This window comes from Miniopterus schreibersii (genome assembly GCF_964146895.1).
Source record: "Miniopterus schreibersii genome assembly, chromosome: 16".
Lineage (NCBI taxonomy): Eukaryota > Metazoa > Chordata > Mammalia > Chiroptera > Miniopteridae > Miniopterus > Miniopterus schreibersii.
Genome location: NC_138116.1, coordinates 4797288 through 4818167, shown reverse-complemented (window position 1 = coordinate 4818167; position 20880 = coordinate 4797288). Strand labels below are relative to the sequence as shown.

Sequence of the window (20880 nt, the reverse complement as noted above, 5' to 3'; positions counted from 1 at the left end):
CACGCTATAGGGCTTTTTTAATGTTGCCTCGTCATTTTAACAATTTCATGAAAAAAATATACAGTTCAGAATCTGGAGCCGACCGCCGTCTGGATGGGTTTCAAGGGCAGCTACTGGAAACCGAGCACCCACGGGGTGCTCGGCTCAGGAACTAAGTTAGTGTCTGAGTCAGGATCTGGCAGAAAGTGGGAGGCGGGCTCGGCCACGCCCACCGCCCTGGCTGGATCCGCGGTCGCCAGCCCCACCCCACGGGCGGCAGGAGGACAGGAGGTGGGTCAGCCCGTTCCCAGGACAGAAGAGCGACCGTCAGTTCACGCTGGGGCTCACTCAGGCTCCTACGCAATCCCCGTGGGCAGGGTCAGCGGCCATAGTCGGAATTTGAATTTCAGAAGGACAAGTAACTTTTTAATACAGGCATGCTCCACGTGTGACACGGGGACATACTTATACGGAGAAATTACCCTTTTGTCTTGTTGTTAAATCTGGCAACCCTGTACCTACGCCCTCAGGGCCCTTGCCTCAGAAGCCAGGGAGTGGGCCGAGCTGGCAGAGAGGCCTGGGAAAGGAAGTGGGGGGGGGAGTGAGGGAATAACTCAGTCCAAAAAAAAACTTTTATCCCCCATAGGAATGATATATTACTTTAAAAAGTCACTTTTCAGAAATACTCTACACGGGACGCCTTCAGCTGGTAATAGTTATGGGTGGAGGGGGGACAGACACGCACATACCCACCCCATACAATTCTAAATAAAGTCTGGAAGCACTTAGTATAAAGGTGTCTAAATGGAGTCGATGTTCCCTCTGGTGGCGGATCGACTAACGCTGTTCCTGACACTGCTCTAGACCGATTTAAACATACTGAGAACGAACAAACCCGGGCTGAGCGGCTGCTACAGTCTGTTCCTAGTGTCATCCGGCCAGGGCCCCTCTGAAGAGTTCAAGAAGCCCAGGGGCCTCCCTCCCACTCCCCACTCCCGTTCTCTCCCCCCGGGAGGGGCCGTGTCCAGTGTCCACGTTCGGTCCAGCTTTACTCCGATGGGCTCCTGGCTTCCCGTGTGGAAGCCGGGCCGGGGAGGGAGGGGCCGTCACACGTGCCCTCCCATTCCTCCGGTGACACACATTTACCGGGGGAAGTCACTGCTGGGTCAGTGATTCCAGGAGAGGGACGGAGCGCTGCTGTCCTTGGCCCCGGCGCCTGGCACCAAGGCCGCCCTGCGCTGAGCTCACTGGGGCAGGAGCTCAGGCTGCCATCCGGCGCCCAGCTGAGGCCAAGGCGGAGGGAGGCGCTGGATTCTGCTGTAAGAACACGGCCGTCCGCAGGGCTCGGGGAGGCCAGGGCGTGCGGCGGTCAGGCACCCGGGGGGCCCCAGCCAGCTCCCCGAGTCCTCCGTGGGTCCCGGGCTCGGCCATGCCCCTTGTCCGTGAGGTCCAGGGGAGGTGGCAGAAGCCAGGCTCCTGGCCGCCCGACGGGGACGGGGAAGGGGAGGGTGGCGGCGGGCTGGGGCGAGGCTATGCCAAGCGCGGAGCGCGCCTCCCGCGGCCTCACACGCGGATCTCCTCGTCTTCCTCATCCATGAACGAGAGCTCCTGGTCGGGCTGCCTGGGGAGAGCGGCCCGGGCCCTGTCCGGCCCCCGGAAGGCAGGGCTGCGCTCCTCCAGGACGCCCGAGGTGCAGCTGGACAGGGAGCTGCTGTCCCGCGTGGTGTGGCTGCCCATGCTGCGGGCGGAGCCGGGGCTGGGGGCGGCCGCAGCCCACCCCTCGTCCTGCGGAGCCCGGGCCTCCGGGGGCGAGTCCCGGCCAGCTCTGCCTTCCTGCCGGGCCGGGAGGGAGGCCACCGACCCAGGAGGGGGGGCCTTGGGGAGGCTGCCCGGGTCCTCGTCGCCATGGTAGCCGCCATTCTCTTCCTCGGGCTCCCACTCCTCCTTGTCCATGATGCTCAGGACATCGCCCAGCATGGAGGGCCCCAGGTCAATGTGGAAGGACATGATGGACTCCGCGTGCTTCATCCCAAAGCTGGCCTTGGGCACGACGGGCAGGTCCGTCAGGTCCCCGAAGGCCTGCTCGTCGAGGAGGGGGTCGGGGGAGTGGGGAGCGGCGGCCCCGTTCCGCCGGGGCACCCCCTCCACACGGGCCGCCTCCTGGTCCCCGTCCCCGGCACTCGCCTTCTTCACAGGGCTGGACGACAGGCTCTTGGGCAGCTTGCCGGAGCCCTTCTCCGCGGCCTCCTTCTCGTTCAGCTGGGGCAGGGACATGGCGTTCTTGACAAACAGGGCCGAGTCCCGCAGGGAGCCCAGCATGTCCCTCTGCTCCCGGTCCCCCCTGGTCACCGACTGCGACCGCTTGCTGCCGCGGAACTTCCGGGACAGGAGGCTGCGTTTGGAGGACGAGGTGGCCGCCTGCTCATCCAGGGACTCGCCGTCTAGCTCACCGGCCTTGCTGTTGAGGAAGGAGGTGTCCCCAAAGGCGTCTCCCGCTCGGCCCACGTGCATGGTGTGGCGGAAGTCGCCCAGCGGGGCGCTGATCATCTCGGCCGTGAGGTCCACGCGGGAACGGCGCTTGGAGTGCACGGAGCTGGACACCAGCTGCTTGAGGATGGGCATGGTGCCCGACGGGGAGGGAGGCAGGGCCTCGGAGGTGGCAGGCAGGGCTGGAGTCAGATGTGAAGGCCGGCAGGTGGAGGGGGCGACAAGGAAGAGCTCACAGGGCTGCAAGGAGAGAAGAACAGGACAGGGTTAACCTGGGCGGCCTCAGAGCACAAAAGCCCATCTGCCTGTGGGCTGTTATTCAAACCCCGGCTCCCACCCAAATGAAATAATATGACGTGAGCCAGCAATCAATTTTATAACCCCGCCCTCTTCACCCACAGGTTCCCAGGTTAGGGGAGTGCTTTTTGCAAATCTGTTTGGAGTTCAAGGAGCCACACACAGTCCCTGAAACTTGAGAGAGAAAGAGATCTTTTCTTCTGAAGGACAGTAACGTCTCCCCACTGGCCACACCCCTCCCAACCAGGATGCTGCCGAAGCAAACGGGGCCACATTTAAGTGTGTGGAGGTGCGCAGGCGACTGGACAAAGCTGTGCAGGAAAGAGACCGAGCCCAGGACTTGGCTCCTCTGAACAGCTAGTCTGGAGACATGCTGCAAGTTCTTCCTGCTGTCTGACCTCAATCTCTGTGAAATCAGTGGACACTTCAACCTGAGTCACAGTCTTCAGAGGAGGGAGAAGACAGGACAGGCCCCAGGGAGATGCCGCCTGGCACCTCAACGTATGTGGGCGTCCCAGCTCACTTTCTGAATCAGAATTGGGGTGGGGCTGCTGGGATTCCCAGAACCAGCTCCCCAGCCTCCAGTCCTTGTCAGGTGTCTCTTAAGTGAGGATCCTGCCTGTGATGTCTCTACCATGGGGCCCCAAGCTTTGTCAAGGATCCACCCTTCGTCCATTGGGGAGATCAAGACCAGAAGACTCTCCCTCCATTTCTTTAATCACTAGGGATGCAAGGAGGGAGGGACTAGACCTTAGATGACCCAGCTCCCCGGGATCTGCGGAACCTCAGGTGATTAACCTGAACCAAAGATGGCAAAGGGCCATCTGAAAGCATGAGGCACCACCCACGCAGCTCCTGGCAAGGGTCATGTTCAAGTTCAGTGTTGGACCCAAACCAGCCCCTTTCCCTCAGCAGGGACCTGCCCCCAATGCTAAACCCAACAGCATAGGGCTGAGCAGGGTGGGGAGAGATGGCTGCAGGGATTTCACAAAGCGGGGTGGGTGAGGGGTGGTGCTGGGTCACCAGTCCTGCAAACAGCACAGCTCTCAATAGCACCCTCATTGCAGGCCCATCCTTCCTGATACAAAGCTCAACCCGTGGGTGCTCACCCACATTTCATCCTTACAGCCCCCTCCACCCCCACTACTGCCCCTAAGCTAGGCCACCACATCCTACCTGGCCCCTCACATCAACCCTGCTCCCCCTGTGCCCCTTTCTAGTCTATTCTTTACCTTTTAGCTAAAACAAACCCTTCTCGGATTCCCCAGGGCAGACCCCTTGGTCCAGAGATCAGTCGCTGCATGCCCACCCAATGCCATCGCTCACTGCCCCCCCCCCCGCCCCAGCCCGTGAGCTTCTCTCTGCAGCTCCAGGACTGGACACATGCAGTCCCCCACTGGAATACTCTGTCACCTGGCTCATCCAGCATCCTTCAGGGCTCAGCAGAGATGCCACTCCTTCTGGGAGACCATTCTTAGCCAGGTAGAATCCTGCCAGCCACCTCCCCGCCCCCAGCACTTTGGATGTCCCCTGTCCCAGCAGGCACAGTTATAGTGTCCCACCCCTGGTGGCTGGGCTGTGATCTCCTCCTGCAATAGGAGTTTCCAAAAGGTTCTAACAGGTCTGCTCACCCCTGAATCCCACCTGGCAGTGCCCGGCACAGCTGGTCTCAAATACCTGGCTGAACAGCCAAGGCCTCCCTCCTCCCCTCCCCACTCCCTTAGTTTCTCCCTTTCGCCTTCTCAAGGCCAAGGACAGCGCTGGCTTCACTTCAGCCTGCAGCCGGCTCCAGGGCGCCCAGCCTGACCTCTCTGTGTCCTCTAACCCCATCCCACGCTCTCCTCCTGGCCCAGCTGCTGACACCAGTCTCATGGCTCCCCCACCAGTAATTCCCCCCGTCCCAGGCAGTCACACTGCTTGTCACTCCAGCAAAGTTCTCCAGGGCGGACGGTGGGAGCCAGGCACCAGGGTAGCCCTGCCACATGGGTGACCTGGGCTGGGCTCAGGGCCGGGTGAGGACTGCCCTGAAAGGCCTTGAGGTGACCACTATGTTGGGCGGCTCTCCCTCCTCACTCCCCTCCTCCCACCAAGCCCTAGGAAAAGTAGCTTCTCCTACTCTAACCTGAACCCCCCCTCCTGCCCACGCCCTGGGATCTGACTTCTAAACAATCGGACAGGAGCAGCTAGACCAGGGATTGGCAAACATTTTCTATAGAAGGCTGGACAGTCAAGATTTCGGCTTTGTGGCTAAAAGTGTCCTTGTCGCAGCTACAAAACCACCTTTGCAGTCACGAAGCAGCGACAGACTCTACGTGAGCAAATGCGTGTGGCTGCGTCCCAATGAAACTACTCACCAGATCAAGCAGCGGGCCCCAGATCTGGCCTGCGGGCCGTCGTGTGCCGACCCCTAAATCAGACCCATGGAAAGCACTGGCCTCGGGGTCATCCCCTCACCGCTGCTGGCATCCAGCGCCCTCTCCTCCATCCCAGGCCTTCGGGAAGCGATGGGAGGTGGCATCACCATCACCAGCCCGTGGCCATGACCGGCGAGCAGCCCTCCCCACTTCGGGGGGGGCGGGGCCCAGAGAAAGGAGGAGCCTGGCTCTCCGGGGAGAGAGTTCTAGCACAGCCCCAGAGCAGATCCCGGGGCTCGGCGCCAGCCGTTCCCTGCGGCGGGCGCTGTCCTGCTTGCGGCGCGATGCGAACATCCCCGGCCTCTACCCATTAGATGCCAACAGCACTGCTTCCCCAGTTGTGACGACCCACATGTGCCCAGAAATGCCAAGTGTCCCCCTGGGGGGCACCATCTCCTCTGGGTTAAGAACCGCTGCCCAGAAGTGAGAACACAGGTGAAAATAAAGCAGATAAACAAAGATGAAGACAAAGATGAAGACAGAGGGAGAGAGGGGCGGGGAGGGGACGGAAACCATCAGAATTGTGGGAACAGTGACATAACGTCCAAAGTCACGTATCGGCTGGAATCCCCAGACCCCGTAAGCAACTCCCAGCCTGTGGTTTCTGATCTTAAGTGCCTGTTAGAGAAAAAAAGGGAAACCACAGGCCCAGCTGCCCAGGGCTCAGCGGGCATGATGCAGACCCCTGTGGCCAGCCACAGGCATAGGATATCCTGGCCACATGGCCACAGGCCAGGAGGGTCCCCGTGTGGCACATCCTCACGGCAGGGCTATGCAGCGGAGGGACAGGGGCCAGCAGGGAAATCCCGAGACCAGCCCCGGGACCCCCGGGACCCTGCACAGCCCCATACCCCAAGCAGATAAGAGACAGGTCTGGCCAGTGCCCTCTGCTGCCTGTGGTCTCACGCCCCGGGGGTGGGCACAAGGCTCTGTGGATTTCGCAAAACCAAACTATCTTCAACATCCAGCATGAAAAGGTTCCGAGAGTTGGGGCTTAAATGGTCACCTACCTGTCCCGTGGCCCAGTGAGGAGGGGCTGCAGGACCCAACAGTCCCGGAGAGGGGGTGGGGGTTGGGCCTCTGGGACCCTAGAGTTAGAGGACATACTAGACAGGCCCGGCTTGCGGGCTTGTGGGACTCACTCACATGGTTGTTTTAGGCCCCAGAGTGACATCTTCACTCTAAGCCTCTAACCGAAAGATTTGGGGGCAAGATGAATGTGGAGTTCAAATACAAGCAGGTGGCCGGGCCAGTCCTGGGGCCAGTTCAGGAGGCCTAGGTGCCCCCCCTTCTCCCCGGAAGGGGATCTGCCAAGGGAGCTGTGGCTTTGGGAGGGGGTGTTGCTAAGTGCTGTGTGACTCAGCTCTGGGGAAGTGGCTAAAATAGCTTTGGAGCACAGGGCAAGCCACTCCCCAGAGGCTGTCCTGGGAGGGACACCCCTACCTCACCCCACCCCACCCCGGAAACCACATCCCACTTTCCTTGCAGAATGTAGGAAACCAGAGCAGCACTCACAGCTCCCCAACTCTCCGGCCTCTGGTGGAACCAGATTCCTCTACCCTTGGCCCCACTGACCACAGAACATTCCTTCAAGGCAGAAGCAACCAAAGTCCAGGGCCCTGGTTGGTCTATTCAACCCACACCCTCGGCTCCAATCGGATCCTGGGACTGCAGAGACTCACCCTGGCCTTCCAGATCAGCTAGCCCCGCAGCCACTGGGCAGTCAGCAGGACAAAGTCCCGGGCAGTGGCCTGGCCCTGGCAGCCTGGCCCGAGCCGGATACAGACCTGAGTCGTCCTGGGGCAGCCAAGCGGCCTCCCCCTCTCCAGCTGACCCGCAGCTCACCCTGGCATACAGAGTACACACGCTTCTACACCGCCCACTGCCACGGCACAGGTTCCGGAGATATTCTAACCATCCACCTGATACCAGTGCCAAGCAACAGGGCTGGACAGGAGGCGGCATTGGGCACGGCTTCAGTCATGGCTCGGAGTGACTACAAGAGGCTTCACTCATTTCTCTCTCTCTCTCTCTCCCTCCCTCCCTCCCCCCCATTCATTGGCTTCCTGCATACCCACCAATTTCCCCATACTCTCTGGGCCCTGGCAGACAGAGCAGGGAAAACGAGATGACCACACCCCTGCCTTCCTGGCACACTTGCAGGGTGAGTGTGGGTGGGTGGGGAGCCAAGCTGTAAACAGGCAAATAAAACAGTACCTCTCAGTCCTCACTGTCCAGAGGGAAACAAGGTGAAAGAGTTGTGAGGCTGGGGACAACTCTGATGAAGGGGCAGCTGTGAGCTGAGAGCCAAACGACCAGAAGGAACCAGGATCATCAAGAACATTCCAGCGGGAGGAACAACATAGGCAAAGGCTCAGAAGTGGGAACTAGCTTGTGAAGTTTGAGTTAGACTGAAAACCCAGGGCCCAGGTGACCCAGGGCCCTCCAGGGCCCTCTCTGTAAGACCAGGTAGGCGTGCAGATGGCGTTTGTTCCAGGTGCACAAGGCAACCAGTAGCAGTTTCTAAGAGGGCACGTCACCCAGTCTTCGTATTTGGAAGTTCCCGTGGCTGCTGGCACTGGAGGTGCAGAGGTCGGGAAACAGCAATTCCGGGCAAAGAGGAAGGGGGCCAAGATGTGGGTGCCACTAAGGAGCTGGACAGAGGGGGCCTCGTTCAGAGCATGAAGGTAGAGACACCAGGAGCTGCTGAGGGCCCAGATGCAGGAGGGGAGAAAGGACAGAACTGAAGGGGACCCCCGGTGTCCTTTTCCAGTGGTGGGTCTCACCCGGTGGGCCATGGACCTTTCTCCCTGGGATGCCACCAACATGCCACCATGAGCGAGAAGCTGACTTTGCCAGAATGGGGGAGGCGTTCTGCTATAACGTCTGTCAGCTGGAACAAGAGGGGGTTGTGCAAGAAACTGGGTGTAACACAGGCCACAACCCTAAGAGGCTAGGGACTTGGGCTCTTGTCACCAGAGGGAGGAAGAGCTGGGGCTTTCTGAAAGCTCACCAGCCTTATCCTGCGAAGATAAGTCCCGGGAAGGCACCAGAAGACTGTTTATTCCCACAGCAGATGGGGGCTGATGGGTGGACGTGAACGGCGAGAGCTGTGACACCCTGGTCCACACACAGGGCTGCCTCTCACCCGAGGGACACCTCCGTGCGGCTGGGCTGTGGTTTTGGCTGGCTTTAGTGCCATCCTCCACACGCTCTGCCGCAAGCCCTTGAGGCTGAAAGTGTCTGTTTGCACCAGGAGGTAAAAGAAGCCCTCTCTTAAAATCACCTGAGCCCGAACAGCCACAGTTAAAAAAATAAAACAAATAAATCCCAGGACGGGAACATGAGCGATCACTATCCTAACTCCCATGTATCTGTGTCAGTGTCTCCTTAAAATACCTGGGTGTGGAGCGACCACACTCTCGCAGACGGAGACACTAAATTAAGGGACTTGCCCTGGGTCATGGACTGAAGCCAACACTGTATTCCCACACCAGGGCTCCAGCCGCACAAATAGCCACGGCACATAAAAACCACGGAACACGTAACTCATACATATATACACACATATACATACATTTATATTTATAGGTTATATACATGTCTATTATCAACTCATGCATCAATAAATAAGTTTTAGTTTCCCCTTTTTACTTTTTTAAAACAATATACACAGACGTTCTGGTGTTTCCTTCCCTCACCCAGTGGACTTTCTTGCACACCCCTGGGGGTGTTGGTGACAGCACCCACTGCATCATGTGACTCCCACTGAGGTGCCCACAATGCCTACAACTTTAGAGTCCCGACACTGAGACGGAGGACACCCTGGAGATTACCCAGCTGTCGGGGCTGCAGCGAGAGCCTAAGGTCGTGGAGCCAAGGAGGGACCAGGTGGCACTGGAGCCCAGGTCCCCTGCCTCCCCACCTAAAGGTCTTTCCCAGGTAGCACCGAGGTGACACGCTGCAGGCACCAGGCTAGACCTGCTGGTGCCTGTCACATCTTGCCCATAATCGCAGTTAGAGGGACACAACCCTGGACTAAGGACTGCTCAAAGTCAAAACGATCCCAGGGTGGGGTGGTCTTGTGACATCAACAACGACGGCCATTTCTTTAAATAAGGGCTTTAAAATGAGTGTGACTCAGCAGGAAACCTACCCCAGTCAACTAATTTGTAAAGTCACAAACACAGATAGTCATAACAGCAAAAAGATTGGATACAACCCAGTCTCCAACGATAAGGGAAACGCTGAGAACTCTACGAGCCATTAACTCACCAGGTGACCACGCAGGCGCTGAAGGGGCCACGCAGACCACGCTGCGGCCTGGAAAACGGTTCCCCCAACAGCACCGAGTGGACGAGACAAGGCAGAACTAACACTTGTTCACACGCAGCCATCACAGCTCCACGCAGATGTGCGCTTGTGAACAGAGACTTAAAGGGCACCAGAGAAACTCAGGAGCTGTGTCAGGCTGCGGGCGGACGGGGCGACAGGCTATTGAGAAAGGCATTCCTTTAATGGGGTGGTGCTATTGTAATAATAATTTTAAAATCCCAAGGCATCAAAGGCTTAAGGAAAAGTCCTCTCATTTCAGAACCAGCTTAAAACAACCCAGTTCTCGGGGCTCTATCCAGGCACCGAGTCAGGGCTGGGTACGAATGGGTCAAGGTCACTGACATCTGCTCTCTTTCTCCCTCTCTCCCCTAGAGTCCTGCCCCCCTTCCCCCAAGCTGGACATGTTTACTAGGTTCTCATCTTATCCTAACTTGTCTGGAAGGAGAAAGTGGGCAATCTATAACCTGGTGTCAGGAAAACAGGGAGCTTAGGACACCCCCAAAAGAATTCGCTCCACAACAGCTGCTTCCTGATGCTTGAGCCGCCTCAACTGAGCCGGAGATGGAGATAACAATCCACCCCCACCCCAGAGACTGGCCAGTTTCCAGGGGCACTGAAGCTCTACGCTGGAGGCCAGCCTCCCACACGGGTGACCCCACCGTGGGATCCTGTCCGAGACCCTGGGCAGGTGAAGATTCTGCTTCTGCGGCTTCTACAGCCTCAGCTCAGGTCTTCTGATGGCTGCAGGGAGCAGAGAAGAGAAAGGCTGGGGGGGGGGTGTCACACCAGGCCAGCCAGCATCTCTGTGCTCCAGCCACTGCAGACCACCCAGCCAAGGGCAGAAGCAGCTGCACACCAGGCACTGTGCTGGGGCATCGTAAATGCATGGGCCCATTTTACAGGAAGGGAAAATGAGGCACAGATGGGGTGATTTCCCTCGCTCACTCTCACAGTTACTGAACGGTGATTTGAGCCCACTTCTGTTGGACCTTGGAACACGTGATTTTTTTGTATGAGGTCACCCCCACTCGGGCCTATTCAAGGGCCACGGTTGAGAATGTGCCTGTGGAGGGAGGGAGTGCTCCAGGCATGGCTCGGAGGGGCTCCTCCTGGCCTGGAGTGCATTCATTCCAGCTCCCTGCTCTGAGGAGCCTCCCGAAGTTCTGATTCCCTGGGAGGTGAGAGGGGGCGGTGCGCCCTGAAGCAGCAGCATCTTGGGCTTCCCCACACAGGAGCCGGCCCAGCACGAGGCCACATTTCCAAGCGTTTTCCATGCCCGTCTCGCTCCAATTGCCAGGCTGTGTTACTTGGTTCTTCCAGCTGCCAAGACCAAAACCCCAACCCAAACTCTCTCCCTAAAGTCTCCCAGCCCGGGCGCTCTAGGCGCGCTCCACCCTCCCTGCCTGCTGCCAATCCAGCCCAGGCCCAGTGGCCCAAGGGTGCCACCACCGAGTCACGAGTCATGCTCTCAGGCACGTCCCATTTCCTGGAGATAAATAAACATTCCCTGCTTTGGTGCCTCTTCCTGGAAGAAAAGGAAAGTGAACGAGGCCCTGGTTTCACTGCGGGCTTCCCACCGCAGCCGAAGCGCTTTCCCTGGCTTCCCTGCCGGGAGGAGCGCTGCGGGTGGCCGAGGGCCGGGAAGGGCCCAGGTAATGGGGCTCTCGGCCCTTCTCAGGCAGGGCTCAGAGGGCGAACTGCGCGGGAAGAAAGAGCGAGCCCAGGCCAGGGCTTCTCAGCTCTTGCCCTTTCTGCTGCCTCTCTGGGGGCTGTTAAATCACTCGCCCCTGCGCTGTCCAGTAGGGCAGCCACGGCCTTGAGCGGCTAAAGCGCCCTCGAAACGTGGCGACTCCAAACTGGTGTGTGCCGAAGGGTACACACTGGACTTCAAAGTCTTACAACCAAAAAGAGAATGCAGAAAGCTCAGTCCTATTTTTATACCGATCACCTGTTAAGATGACAATATCTGGACTACAATGGGTTAAATAAAATGTTACTGTCACCTGTTTCCCTTTACCTTTTCTTTTTGTTGCTAATCCTCACGGGAGGATACTTTTCCATTGATATTTAGAGAGTGGAAGGGAGGGAGAGAGAGAGAAATACATCGATTGGTTGCCTCCCACATGCACCCCGACCCCGCTGGGGTCAGAGACTAACCTGCAACCCAGGTACACGCCCTCGACAGGGAACAGAACCCGAGACGTTTAGCGAGGGTGCTGGCGCTCTAACCACTGAGCACACCGGCCTTAGAGCACACCGGCCGGGGCTCCCTTTACTTTTTAAAATGTAGCTATTAGCAATGTCAGTTGTCCTGGGGCTTGCTCCATACTTCTGCTGAGTGCCAGTGTAGATATTTCCCCCTTTCATGGGACAAGCAGTGCTTTCCGTTGCAGATGAACAAATAAAGCCAGCCATTGTTTACATTTGGGTGAAAATATGGACATGTTAGTAAATCATGTTTCAGTATTTTAGATTAAATCCGAATGGCTTAAATTCTACATCCAGTGGGCCTCGGATGAATGCTAGGTTGTTTCCGTTTTGTTTGAACTCTGTAACAAATATCCTTCCAGCTCAGTCTGCTCAAGTCCTTTACTATTTCCGGAGGATGCATCCTTCCAAGCGAGCAAATGACATTTCTTTCTTCCTGTGAACCTGTTCTCCAGAAGGTCCGACCAAGTTCCAGTCTCCCCAGCATGGGACGATGGAATTTAAAACACAACACAGCCACTGCCACCTTCACTTGTAATTTGCATTTCTTTGCTTACTAATGAGGGTGATGAGCATTTTAAAATTTATATTATTGGCCGCTGTATCCTTTCTCTTGTGAACTGCTGGTTAAAGCCTGTTACCCCCTTTTCTATAGGAGGGGCCTTCACCTTTTCCAATGGATTTGTATGACTCTTTAAAATATTAAAACGATTTCAATTTTTTAAAATTGATTTGAGAGACAGAAAGACTGATGTGAGAGAGATACATAGATCGGTTCCTCCCAATCGGGGAATTGAACCCTGAGACCTGGGTATGTGCCCTGACTGGAAATCAAACGCGAAAACTTTCGGCGCAAGGGATGATGCTCAACCAACTGAGCCACACTGGCCATGGCAAGCTATTTCAATTTTTGACCATGATATTTTGCAAAGATGCTGCAAATTTACCCCCCCCCCCCATATAGGGATTTGGCTGTTTTCCTTCCCAGAAAGTGCTTATTAATTTTTATTGGTCAAGTCTGTTTTATGGTTTCTAGCTTTAGTATCTTGAAGCTAAGACATTCCCAACTCCCAAGTTTATGAAAATATTCACTTCTAAAACTATCAGGAAATTAAGAACTACTCATAGGAAAAAAATCTAGAAGGAAATATACCAAACTAGAGATGCCTGTGGCTTGTAAAATTGTGGGTCATTTAAAATAGAAAATTAAAAATTAAAACATAACAAGTAATGTTACTGATTCTTTAGAGAATTGTCATATGAGTTCAGCATCAAGTGCTACCTTCATCAGATGTTAAATTCTTTATGTAAGACAGATCCACGCATGGGTCTATTCCAGGCTCCCTTTTCTGTTCACTCCTATACCAGGTCTGCACTGCCTCTCTGTAAAAGAGTATCTAGTAGGGTAATATCCCACCTGTAACGTTTTTCTAAAATTTTCTTGGCTTTGCTAACGTAGCTAGTCTTCCAGATGGGACTTTGGAAACATTTTTATTAAGTTCCAAAAGAAATCCTGATGGGATTACATTGGAATCGAAAGGAAGCAATAAACTAAATTGGGAAGAAACAGCTTTATCACAACATCAAGTCCTCACATCCATCCTTTCAGACATTCTCCATTAAACTCTGGTTTTTCCTCCTTTGAGTCTTAGACTTTTCTTTACATGTTTATTGAGGGTTATTCTATGGTCTCTTGTTGTGAATGGGCTCTGCAACCTCCCCATAGCTTATTTTTTAAATATACCTATTTAATGGCCACCTTACTAAACTTATACTATCTTATACACTCTACTCAACTTTATTTTCTTTAATCTTCACCCAAGGATATGTTTTTATTGATTTTAGAGAGAGAGGGGAAGGGAGAGGAATAGAGAGAAACACCCATGAGAGAGAAAACATCAATCAGTTGCCTCCCACATGCACCCTGACCGGGGATTCAAGCCACAGCCTGGGTATGTGCCCTGACCGGGAATCGAACCCGTGACCTTTTGGTGCACCGGACAACACTCCAACCAACTGAGCCGGGGCTCTAATCAACTTTACGATGGACTCTTTTGGGCTTCCCATCCTCTGCAACTAATAATAACTCTGCCTCCTCCACTCCTCATGCTAAATTGTTATATTTGTGACAACTGCCAATACAATGTTGAATAATGCCACTGACTGAAAACATCTCTAGAGGCCCCAGGATTTGCAGCAATAACCTAAACCCGTCTTCAGGACAGTCGCCAGGAGCCGCATGGGGCTGTTGGGTACTTGAAGCGTAGCTAGTGAGACCAAGGAACTCAATTTTTAATTTAATTTAACTTTATTTTAAATGTAAAAACTGATGCTTGATTTGGCAAATGGAAATCCTAAGGATGCTTTAAAACGACTTGAGTATGTGAATCTACTTTTTGAACGGTACATTTCACGAACTCCAAATTCTGACAGTAATGAAATTGAGCATCCAAACTGAGATGAGCTATGGGTGTCAAAAATACAACGGATTTCAAAGCCTTTGTGTTAAGAGATAATGTCACATATATTATTGATGTTTTTCTGATTACACGGTGAAATGACAATACTTTGGATGCACTAGGTTAAACAACACATTAAAATTCATCTCCCCTGCGCCTGGTCTTTACAATGTGGAACGAGAGCCGTGGAGTGACATGGCCCAGTGTGGGCTCCGGTAGCTGCCAAGCCCTTCTCTGGGAATCGGCACCCAGGACCCCCCCCCACGGACCCCAGGGGGACACGCCCTCCCCTGCGCCTGCCCCACGGGGCAGGGAGGAAGTACCAGAAACGGAACTAAGTCACTGAGCGTTTACCACGCTTTATTTTGATTAAACTGCCTTTTAAAAAACTCACAAGTCATACACTGTCTTGGCATTCCAAAGACTTTATCTCAGAACTTTATCTTCTCTATTCTTCCAAACAATCCCATGCAGTCGCATAAGGAACCTGCGGCTTAGGGTTAAGTGATTTGCCCAGGCCCCGCGCTGCTAAGGGCAGAGCAGGGAGGCGGCCAGGTCAGCCTGACTCTGAACCCTGGGCCTTTCCTACTTTTTCTGTATCGGGGTATCGGGAGGGTCACAAGCACCGTGGGCCCAGGCCTCGGAGGTCCGATGGTTGCACCTGGCGCCCGGGGAGGGGGCAGGCTACACCAACACCCGTCGGATGCACAGTTCTGCACTGAATTTCAGGTTAAAGTCTCTCTAGTCTGGTCACCCCATTCCCCACCATTCCAGGGAAAGTACAGACAAATCCTGGGAAATATAGACACTGCCCCCCCCCCCCGGAAATCCCTGCCCCTCCCGGGCCAGGAATGGGCCACTCTCGCCACTGTTTCTTCATCTTTGGCCCCACGTCCGCCTCCCGTCTCATCCCAGAGCCGGGGCTGTGGGCCCGGGGGCAGGAAGGCAGCAGGAGGGGGAAGGAGACAGGCCCCCTCCCCACCATCTGGGAGTTGGCTCCGGAAGGGAAGGGAAGGGAAGGGAACGGAACAGAGAGGAGTGAGCCCCGACTGGGAGTGACAGGAAACGACAAATCAGGAGTCAAGACGCTGAGGAGCCAGTGACTCAAGGACATTTGTAGCTTCGCATGTTTACAGGGTTCTTCCTGGAGACGTGCCCCCCTCCCCCGGGCAGCCAGGTCTCCCTCATCTGGGAGTGGCCCCCCGCTCCCCCTCCTGCCTGGGGCCTCAGAAGGAAGCGGCTGGGCTTGAAATCAGATCTGCGGGGCCTGGTTTGGTTTCGCTTGCTCCTCCTGAGATAAGAGTGCTCAGCTGAGTGGGGACTGAAAGGACACTCTGGGGTCCCCAGAGGGAGCTGGGTGATCTGGACTCACTCCAGAGCTGGCCTGCAAATCTGGGGTCTTGATCCTGCCAGAGCATATTGTGGGGTGGGTGGGGGAGTGAAGAGCAGACTCCCCGAGATACGCCAGCTGGCTCGGCCACGTTAGAAAAGTAGTTCCTTGTGCCTCAGTTTTCTCATTAGCTTTCAAAGTGATTGATAACATTATGTCTTAGCCTTATTGTATGTAAAACCCTTAGCACGTCCATGGACAAGGGGTGAGCACTCTTGTGTGTTTGCTATGCTCTGACACACACCTCCAGTGTCGCCTGAGGAACACTTAAGCCACGGGCTCCAGGGCTGACCCCTTTCCAAGTCCGTGGGGGTCCCCAGGATGAACTGTGGTGGGAAGGGGGTGGGGCTGTTCCGAGCTTCCGAAGCCCAGGTGCAGGCTGTGGTCCCCAGCAGGGGGGCCCCCTCTGGCTTCCCTCCCCGCCGCTTCACTTTTCACCTTCCATGGTGCAGGACCAAGAAGCCTGGCTTCTCCCAGGCAGGGCTTCCTGTCTGACTTCAGTTTGAACGGGGTAAATGAGGCAGAGGTGAGGAGAAACTTGACCTCATCCATCCATAACTGAGGATTGGGGGGCCCCGGGTGCTACCAGCAGCAAATAATGCACAAAACCTCAGCATGATCAACCCCCCCATCTGGTGCTTTGGGCCTAACCAGATTCTCATTAGAGGTGCCTGTAAATTCTACTGCCATCCCTAAGGAGGTTCTTTGTGCTCTCAGTCTCTCTATTCCCATTATTTGATTGAGCCGTAAACCCCAGCGAGAAGCGGGGGAGCACCAGTCCCCTTTGGATGCTTCAGGGCCCAGAAGGGATGCACTGAGCGGGAACCTGAGGGCAAAGGGCAAGGAGGGGCAGGGAACAGGGCTGAAACGGAGCCTGGCTTTGTGGTCACACTGGGGAGCTCTGAAGCTGAAGCCTGCAGCCCAAGTTCAGCTGCCACAAGATTGCATGGCCACAGGTATAAGGAACACCCAGACTATCCCAGGGAGGCTAGAGGCTGCCCCCACCTGCCCCCCCCAGTGGCCCAGGCAGAGGCTGTCCCTGAGTACAAGCCAGGGATCTCTCTTGTCCTGGAACTATTGCTTTTCAGATGGCCTCCTCGGTCGCTGGGGTAAAAAAAACCAAAAGAAAAAAAAAGGGGGGACGGGAATGCCAGAGCTGGGTAAGAAAGTTAAGCCTTCCTTCATGAACATGCCCCATAATGCCCTCACCTGGCCCACAAGGAAGACCCTTACTCCTCTAAGGAGGCTAAGTGGAGACCCCCAGTGCCCCTATTCCCAGCACAGGAGGGCTCTGGAAGCCAGAGCTGCCACCCTGGCCTGGAGCCCCAAGCTGCAAGCTGGCAGTGCCTGGGGGAGTCTCCAATGCATGTTACTGGAAGGAGGCCCAAAGCTCCGAAAGATGGGGCGCTTTGGGGACACAGCAAGTGGGAATGCGGGAGGCTAATGGCTAAGCTTCCTTCACAGTGCATGGCAAGCAGAGAAGGCCACATCCAGTTACACACATGAGTCCCTGTCCGGAGAGGGCCTGGGCCTCCCCTCCCTAGAGCACCCAAGTCCTGGCTGGAGCTGGCCACAGGACCTTCTGCCAGGAACTCCAGGGTTCGGTTCTTTTCCTGAGGTCGGAGAAAAGCCTTCCGGTCCACAGGTCAGAAGTCCTGAGCCGGGGTCAGCTCTCAGCTTCCAGGGCAAGGTTGCTCAACCCTGCTCCCTCCGCCCCCAAGCCTTATCTCTGGCATCAACCCAGATCCTGTTCCTCCAAGGGACAGACTCCTCCCTCCCCCACAGGGACAAGCTCCTCTGAGCCAGTGGAACGTCCTGCCCAAGGAGGCTGGAGTCACTGCTCAACAGCAATCCTGGGTGCTCTGGCCTCTGAGCGGAGCCCTCCAGTCGCAGCCAACCCATACCAGAGAAGGAGGGGGGGTAGAGATTGAGACTGCTAACACCTTGCCTGCCACACCTAGGCACAGCCTGTCCTGGCCACACAAATCCATCAACCACTCCAAAGGTGCAGGTGGTTGGACTCCCTGAACCACAGCCAACCCCAGGCTCTTCTGGGAAAGCACCTGACTTGTAAAGAAGGGTCTGAGATCCTCCTTCCAGGTCAACTTTTGCATGACCCCACTCTGCCCCATTTTGTAGATAAGACTCATCTGCTTGCATCTCCCTGGTTGGGTCTGTCTGATCATCAGCATCAGTGCATGGGTGTAAGAGAGAAATGAGGGGAAAAGGGCAGAAATCCCAGGAGATGGAAGGAATGCTCAAAGGAGAGGCCTCAGCTAGAAAGTATAACAGGAGCACTTGGGCCACCAGTGATCAGGGGCCTGAGAATTCAAAGAAATATCAGGGGGGCTGGGGCTCACCCCAAAATGCCACCTCCTGGGAGCAGGCTCATTTTATCACACCAGCCCCCTCCCAGGAACCCCAGGGAAGACCAGGGGAACTAAGGAGAAATAACAAGCTTGGGTGCCTCCCAAGGTTCCCTGAACCCCATTGTGGGAAGGAGCAGCTGTCCTAAAGGAGTGGAGAGGTGAAGTCCAAGTTGGGGGGAGATAAACCACTCTATTCTGTTGGTCACATGGCTGCTCACACCGGGCAGCTGATGAAAGCTGGAACCATGGCACCCCCACACTCACAGCAGGGTCCTAACTACCCCAGAGGGCAGAGCCTCACGAGTGGCCTGCAGATGCCTCATTTAATGCTTCGGGAGCCCTGGGGTCACGGAGAGGTCTGGCTAGGCCTGGTCCTGGCCCCACAAACTCCCCTTTTGGGGGAAATCCACAGCGGAGCTCCCCCTTCCTTTGTGCCCTGTTCTTTGTTCTCTTAAAATTCAGTCCACCCAGCCGGTGGTCCCCTCCTCCACCCCAGCCTCAGAAAGGGGCGGAGGCGTGGGGAGTTATTAGAAACCCAGAGTGTGCAAAGTTGCTCCGCTGGAGGCCCTCCTGCAAGGGGCCCCTCATTGTTTACGCTGGCTGGATGGGGGAAGCTTGCTCTGGTCCAGATGGCTGCTGGGGGTGAGGGGCAGAGTCTCCCCCAGCACCCCAAACCCTCTAGAGAGGAGCGGGGGGCTTCGCAGCTCAGGGACCCTTTCTCCATTCAACCGCTCAGACACTAGGGCAAAGAATGGGCCCCGCCGACGCCGCCGGGAGCCGTGGGAGCCGGTCAGATTGCAAGGGGCGACAAGAAAAGAAAAAGCATTGTGTTTCCCCTCCACTCTCCCAGGGAGAGAAAGAAAACTTCCAAAGCTCGGGCTGCAGTATCTCGTCGGGAAACACAAGGAATCTGGTTCGAGTTAGCAGACAGAGGGCACCCCTCCCCCGGCTCCCGCGCAGCCCAGTCGGGCTGGGTCCTCTCCCAGGAAGTCCGCCGGGCTCAGCCTTCAGCCCCGCTCCCGGCTCCCGCGCCTGCGCCCGGCCCGGGGTGGCCACCGGCGGCGGCCCAAACCGCAGGACAGCTCGCTGGGGGCGCACCAGGGGCAGGGGACAGTTTTGTGCCCCCGGCTGCGGGGAGGGGGGCGCTCCAGGGCGGGGGCGGAGCCAGAGAACGGCCGGTCGGAGCTCCGACGCCCCAAGCGGGAGATTAAATCATTAACCACCCGCTCCGTGCCCGCGGCCGCGCCACGAGCGCTTTGCCCAGGGAGCTGCGGGCGCGCGGGTCCCACGCGTGGCGCCCCCCAGGTTCCCAAGGGCGGCCCCTCGGCCCGGCCCGGCCCTGCCCCACCCCACGCCGCCGCGGCCGCTCCCCACTCGGCCTCCCGTGTTCCCGAGGCGGCGGGCGGGGCGGGATCCGGGCGGGAAAGGAAGGGCTCGTCGCGAAGGAGGCGGGGGTGGGAGGCGGGAGAGCGCTTCCCCGGCCATTCCCTTCCAGGCAGCCTCTTCCCCCCCCCCCCCCGGCCGGGTGACACAGGGTGGCGTGTGCTGCAGTGTGAATACGAGTGAGAGCGCGTGTCCACGCCTTCGCCACCACAGGTAATCCGGCTTTTTATTCATGGAGAACTCCGTGCGCACACACGCCCCCTTCGGGGAGACCGCGGGCTGCGCGCCTCCGACGCTAGTGGCGACACACACCCCGCTCCCGGGAAAGGGGTGGACCTGAGAGCGCGAGCCCCCCACCCCACCGCACCCTCAGCGCCACCCCCACCCCAGCAGCGCTCTGGCCCGGCAGGAGAGCCCCAATCTGCGGAGAGGAAAGCGAGTCGAAGCGAGGCTTCGCCCGGCTCTCTGCCAGCCTCTCCTCCCCAAACCCCGCTCCGCCGGGGCGCGGGGTGTGTGGCTCCCGGCCCCCGCCGTGCCCCCCGCGGGCCGGCGCGGAGAGAAGCAGCGACTCGGAGGAGTGAGGTTCGGTGCCCTCGTCCCCGCCCCGCCGCCCCTATCGCGGCTTTTTCAATCCTTTCTCCCCGCTAGGAGGGCTCGAGCCCCCCAGGACCTCGCAGGGCGCGGTGCCTGTCGCAGTCGCCTACCTGGGTCCCCAGAGACGCGAGCGCGCGGCGCGCTCCGCTGCGCTGTGGGCTGGGTGGGCTCGGCGCGGCGCCGGGGCAGGCGGCCCCTGTCCGCGCCCGCGTCTGTTTCCCTCGCTCTCGGGCTCCCGGCTGGAGGGGTGGGGACACTCCCCTCCCCGGCTCCGCCCCTCCCCACCCCCCTCCACGCTGACGTCACTGCGCCGCCCCAGCCAATGACCGTTGGGAACCTCAGTCCGGCCGCTCGGCCTCCGCGGTTCAAATCTGTGAGCTCTGGACTTGCGGGGCTCGAGGTGGGGCAGCCTGAGCCACGACCCCGGGGGTGCTCCGGGGCGCCCCCGCGTGGCTGCGCTCCTGGACCCCGCACCACCCGGAGCCCTGGGGCCCCTGGGGCCTGGAGCGCGACTCTCCCCGGGGGGCCCAACACGAGGTACTCCTGAGGCTCTTCTCTTTCGGAACAGTGACCAGACACCAATATCCCCCCGCCCCTTGCTCGGACCCAGGACCGACGGGAGATGGGAGCCGCAGGCGAGGGTCGGCGCCGTCTCCATGCTGGATCCCATCCCCGACACACTGGAAACGAGGGGGGCGGGAGGACCCGGCCCCGAGGCCAGCCTGGGACGGGGTGAGAGGAGGTCGTGGCAGGGGACCTGCCTTTGATCGTCCAGCCTGTCCGACTGTGCCCTTCGCCGGATTATCTGCGGAGGCTAAATCCTGCTCCCAGTGAAACGTAGGGGGACGAACTCCTGAGCCTCGGAGCCTGCATCCCATGAGCAGCAGGCCTTGGGTTTGGTTTTTAGAGAAATAGCCTCTATTTGTAGATGATAACCACTGACCAAGGCCAGCCGTGGAATAGTC

The 20880-nt window shown here is 57.3% G+C and overlaps 1 protein-coding gene across 1 annotated transcript; it reads right to left on the bottom strand.

The window, feature by feature from the left end:
- CDC42EP4 (CDC42 effector protein 4) lies at positions 1–20149 on the bottom strand. Its single transcript, XM_081115851.1, has 2 exons — positions 20026–20149; positions 1–2706 (listed from the first exon to the last, which is right to left on the bottom strand). Exon 2 carries the CDS (start codon positions 2599–2601, stop codon positions 1543–1545), a length of 1059 nt encoding a protein of 352 aa, XP_080971977.1. The 5' UTR covers positions 2602–2706; positions 20026–20149; the 3' UTR covers positions 1–1542.
- Between the last annotated feature and the right edge of the window lie 731 nt (positions 20150–20880).

Bases quoted from the DNA above. Each gene is read 5' to 3' on its own strand.
- CDC42EP4 (XM_081115851.1), bottom strand. From the start codon at position 2,601: ATGCCCATCCTCAAGCAGCTGGTGTCCAGCTCCGTGCACTCCAAGCGC.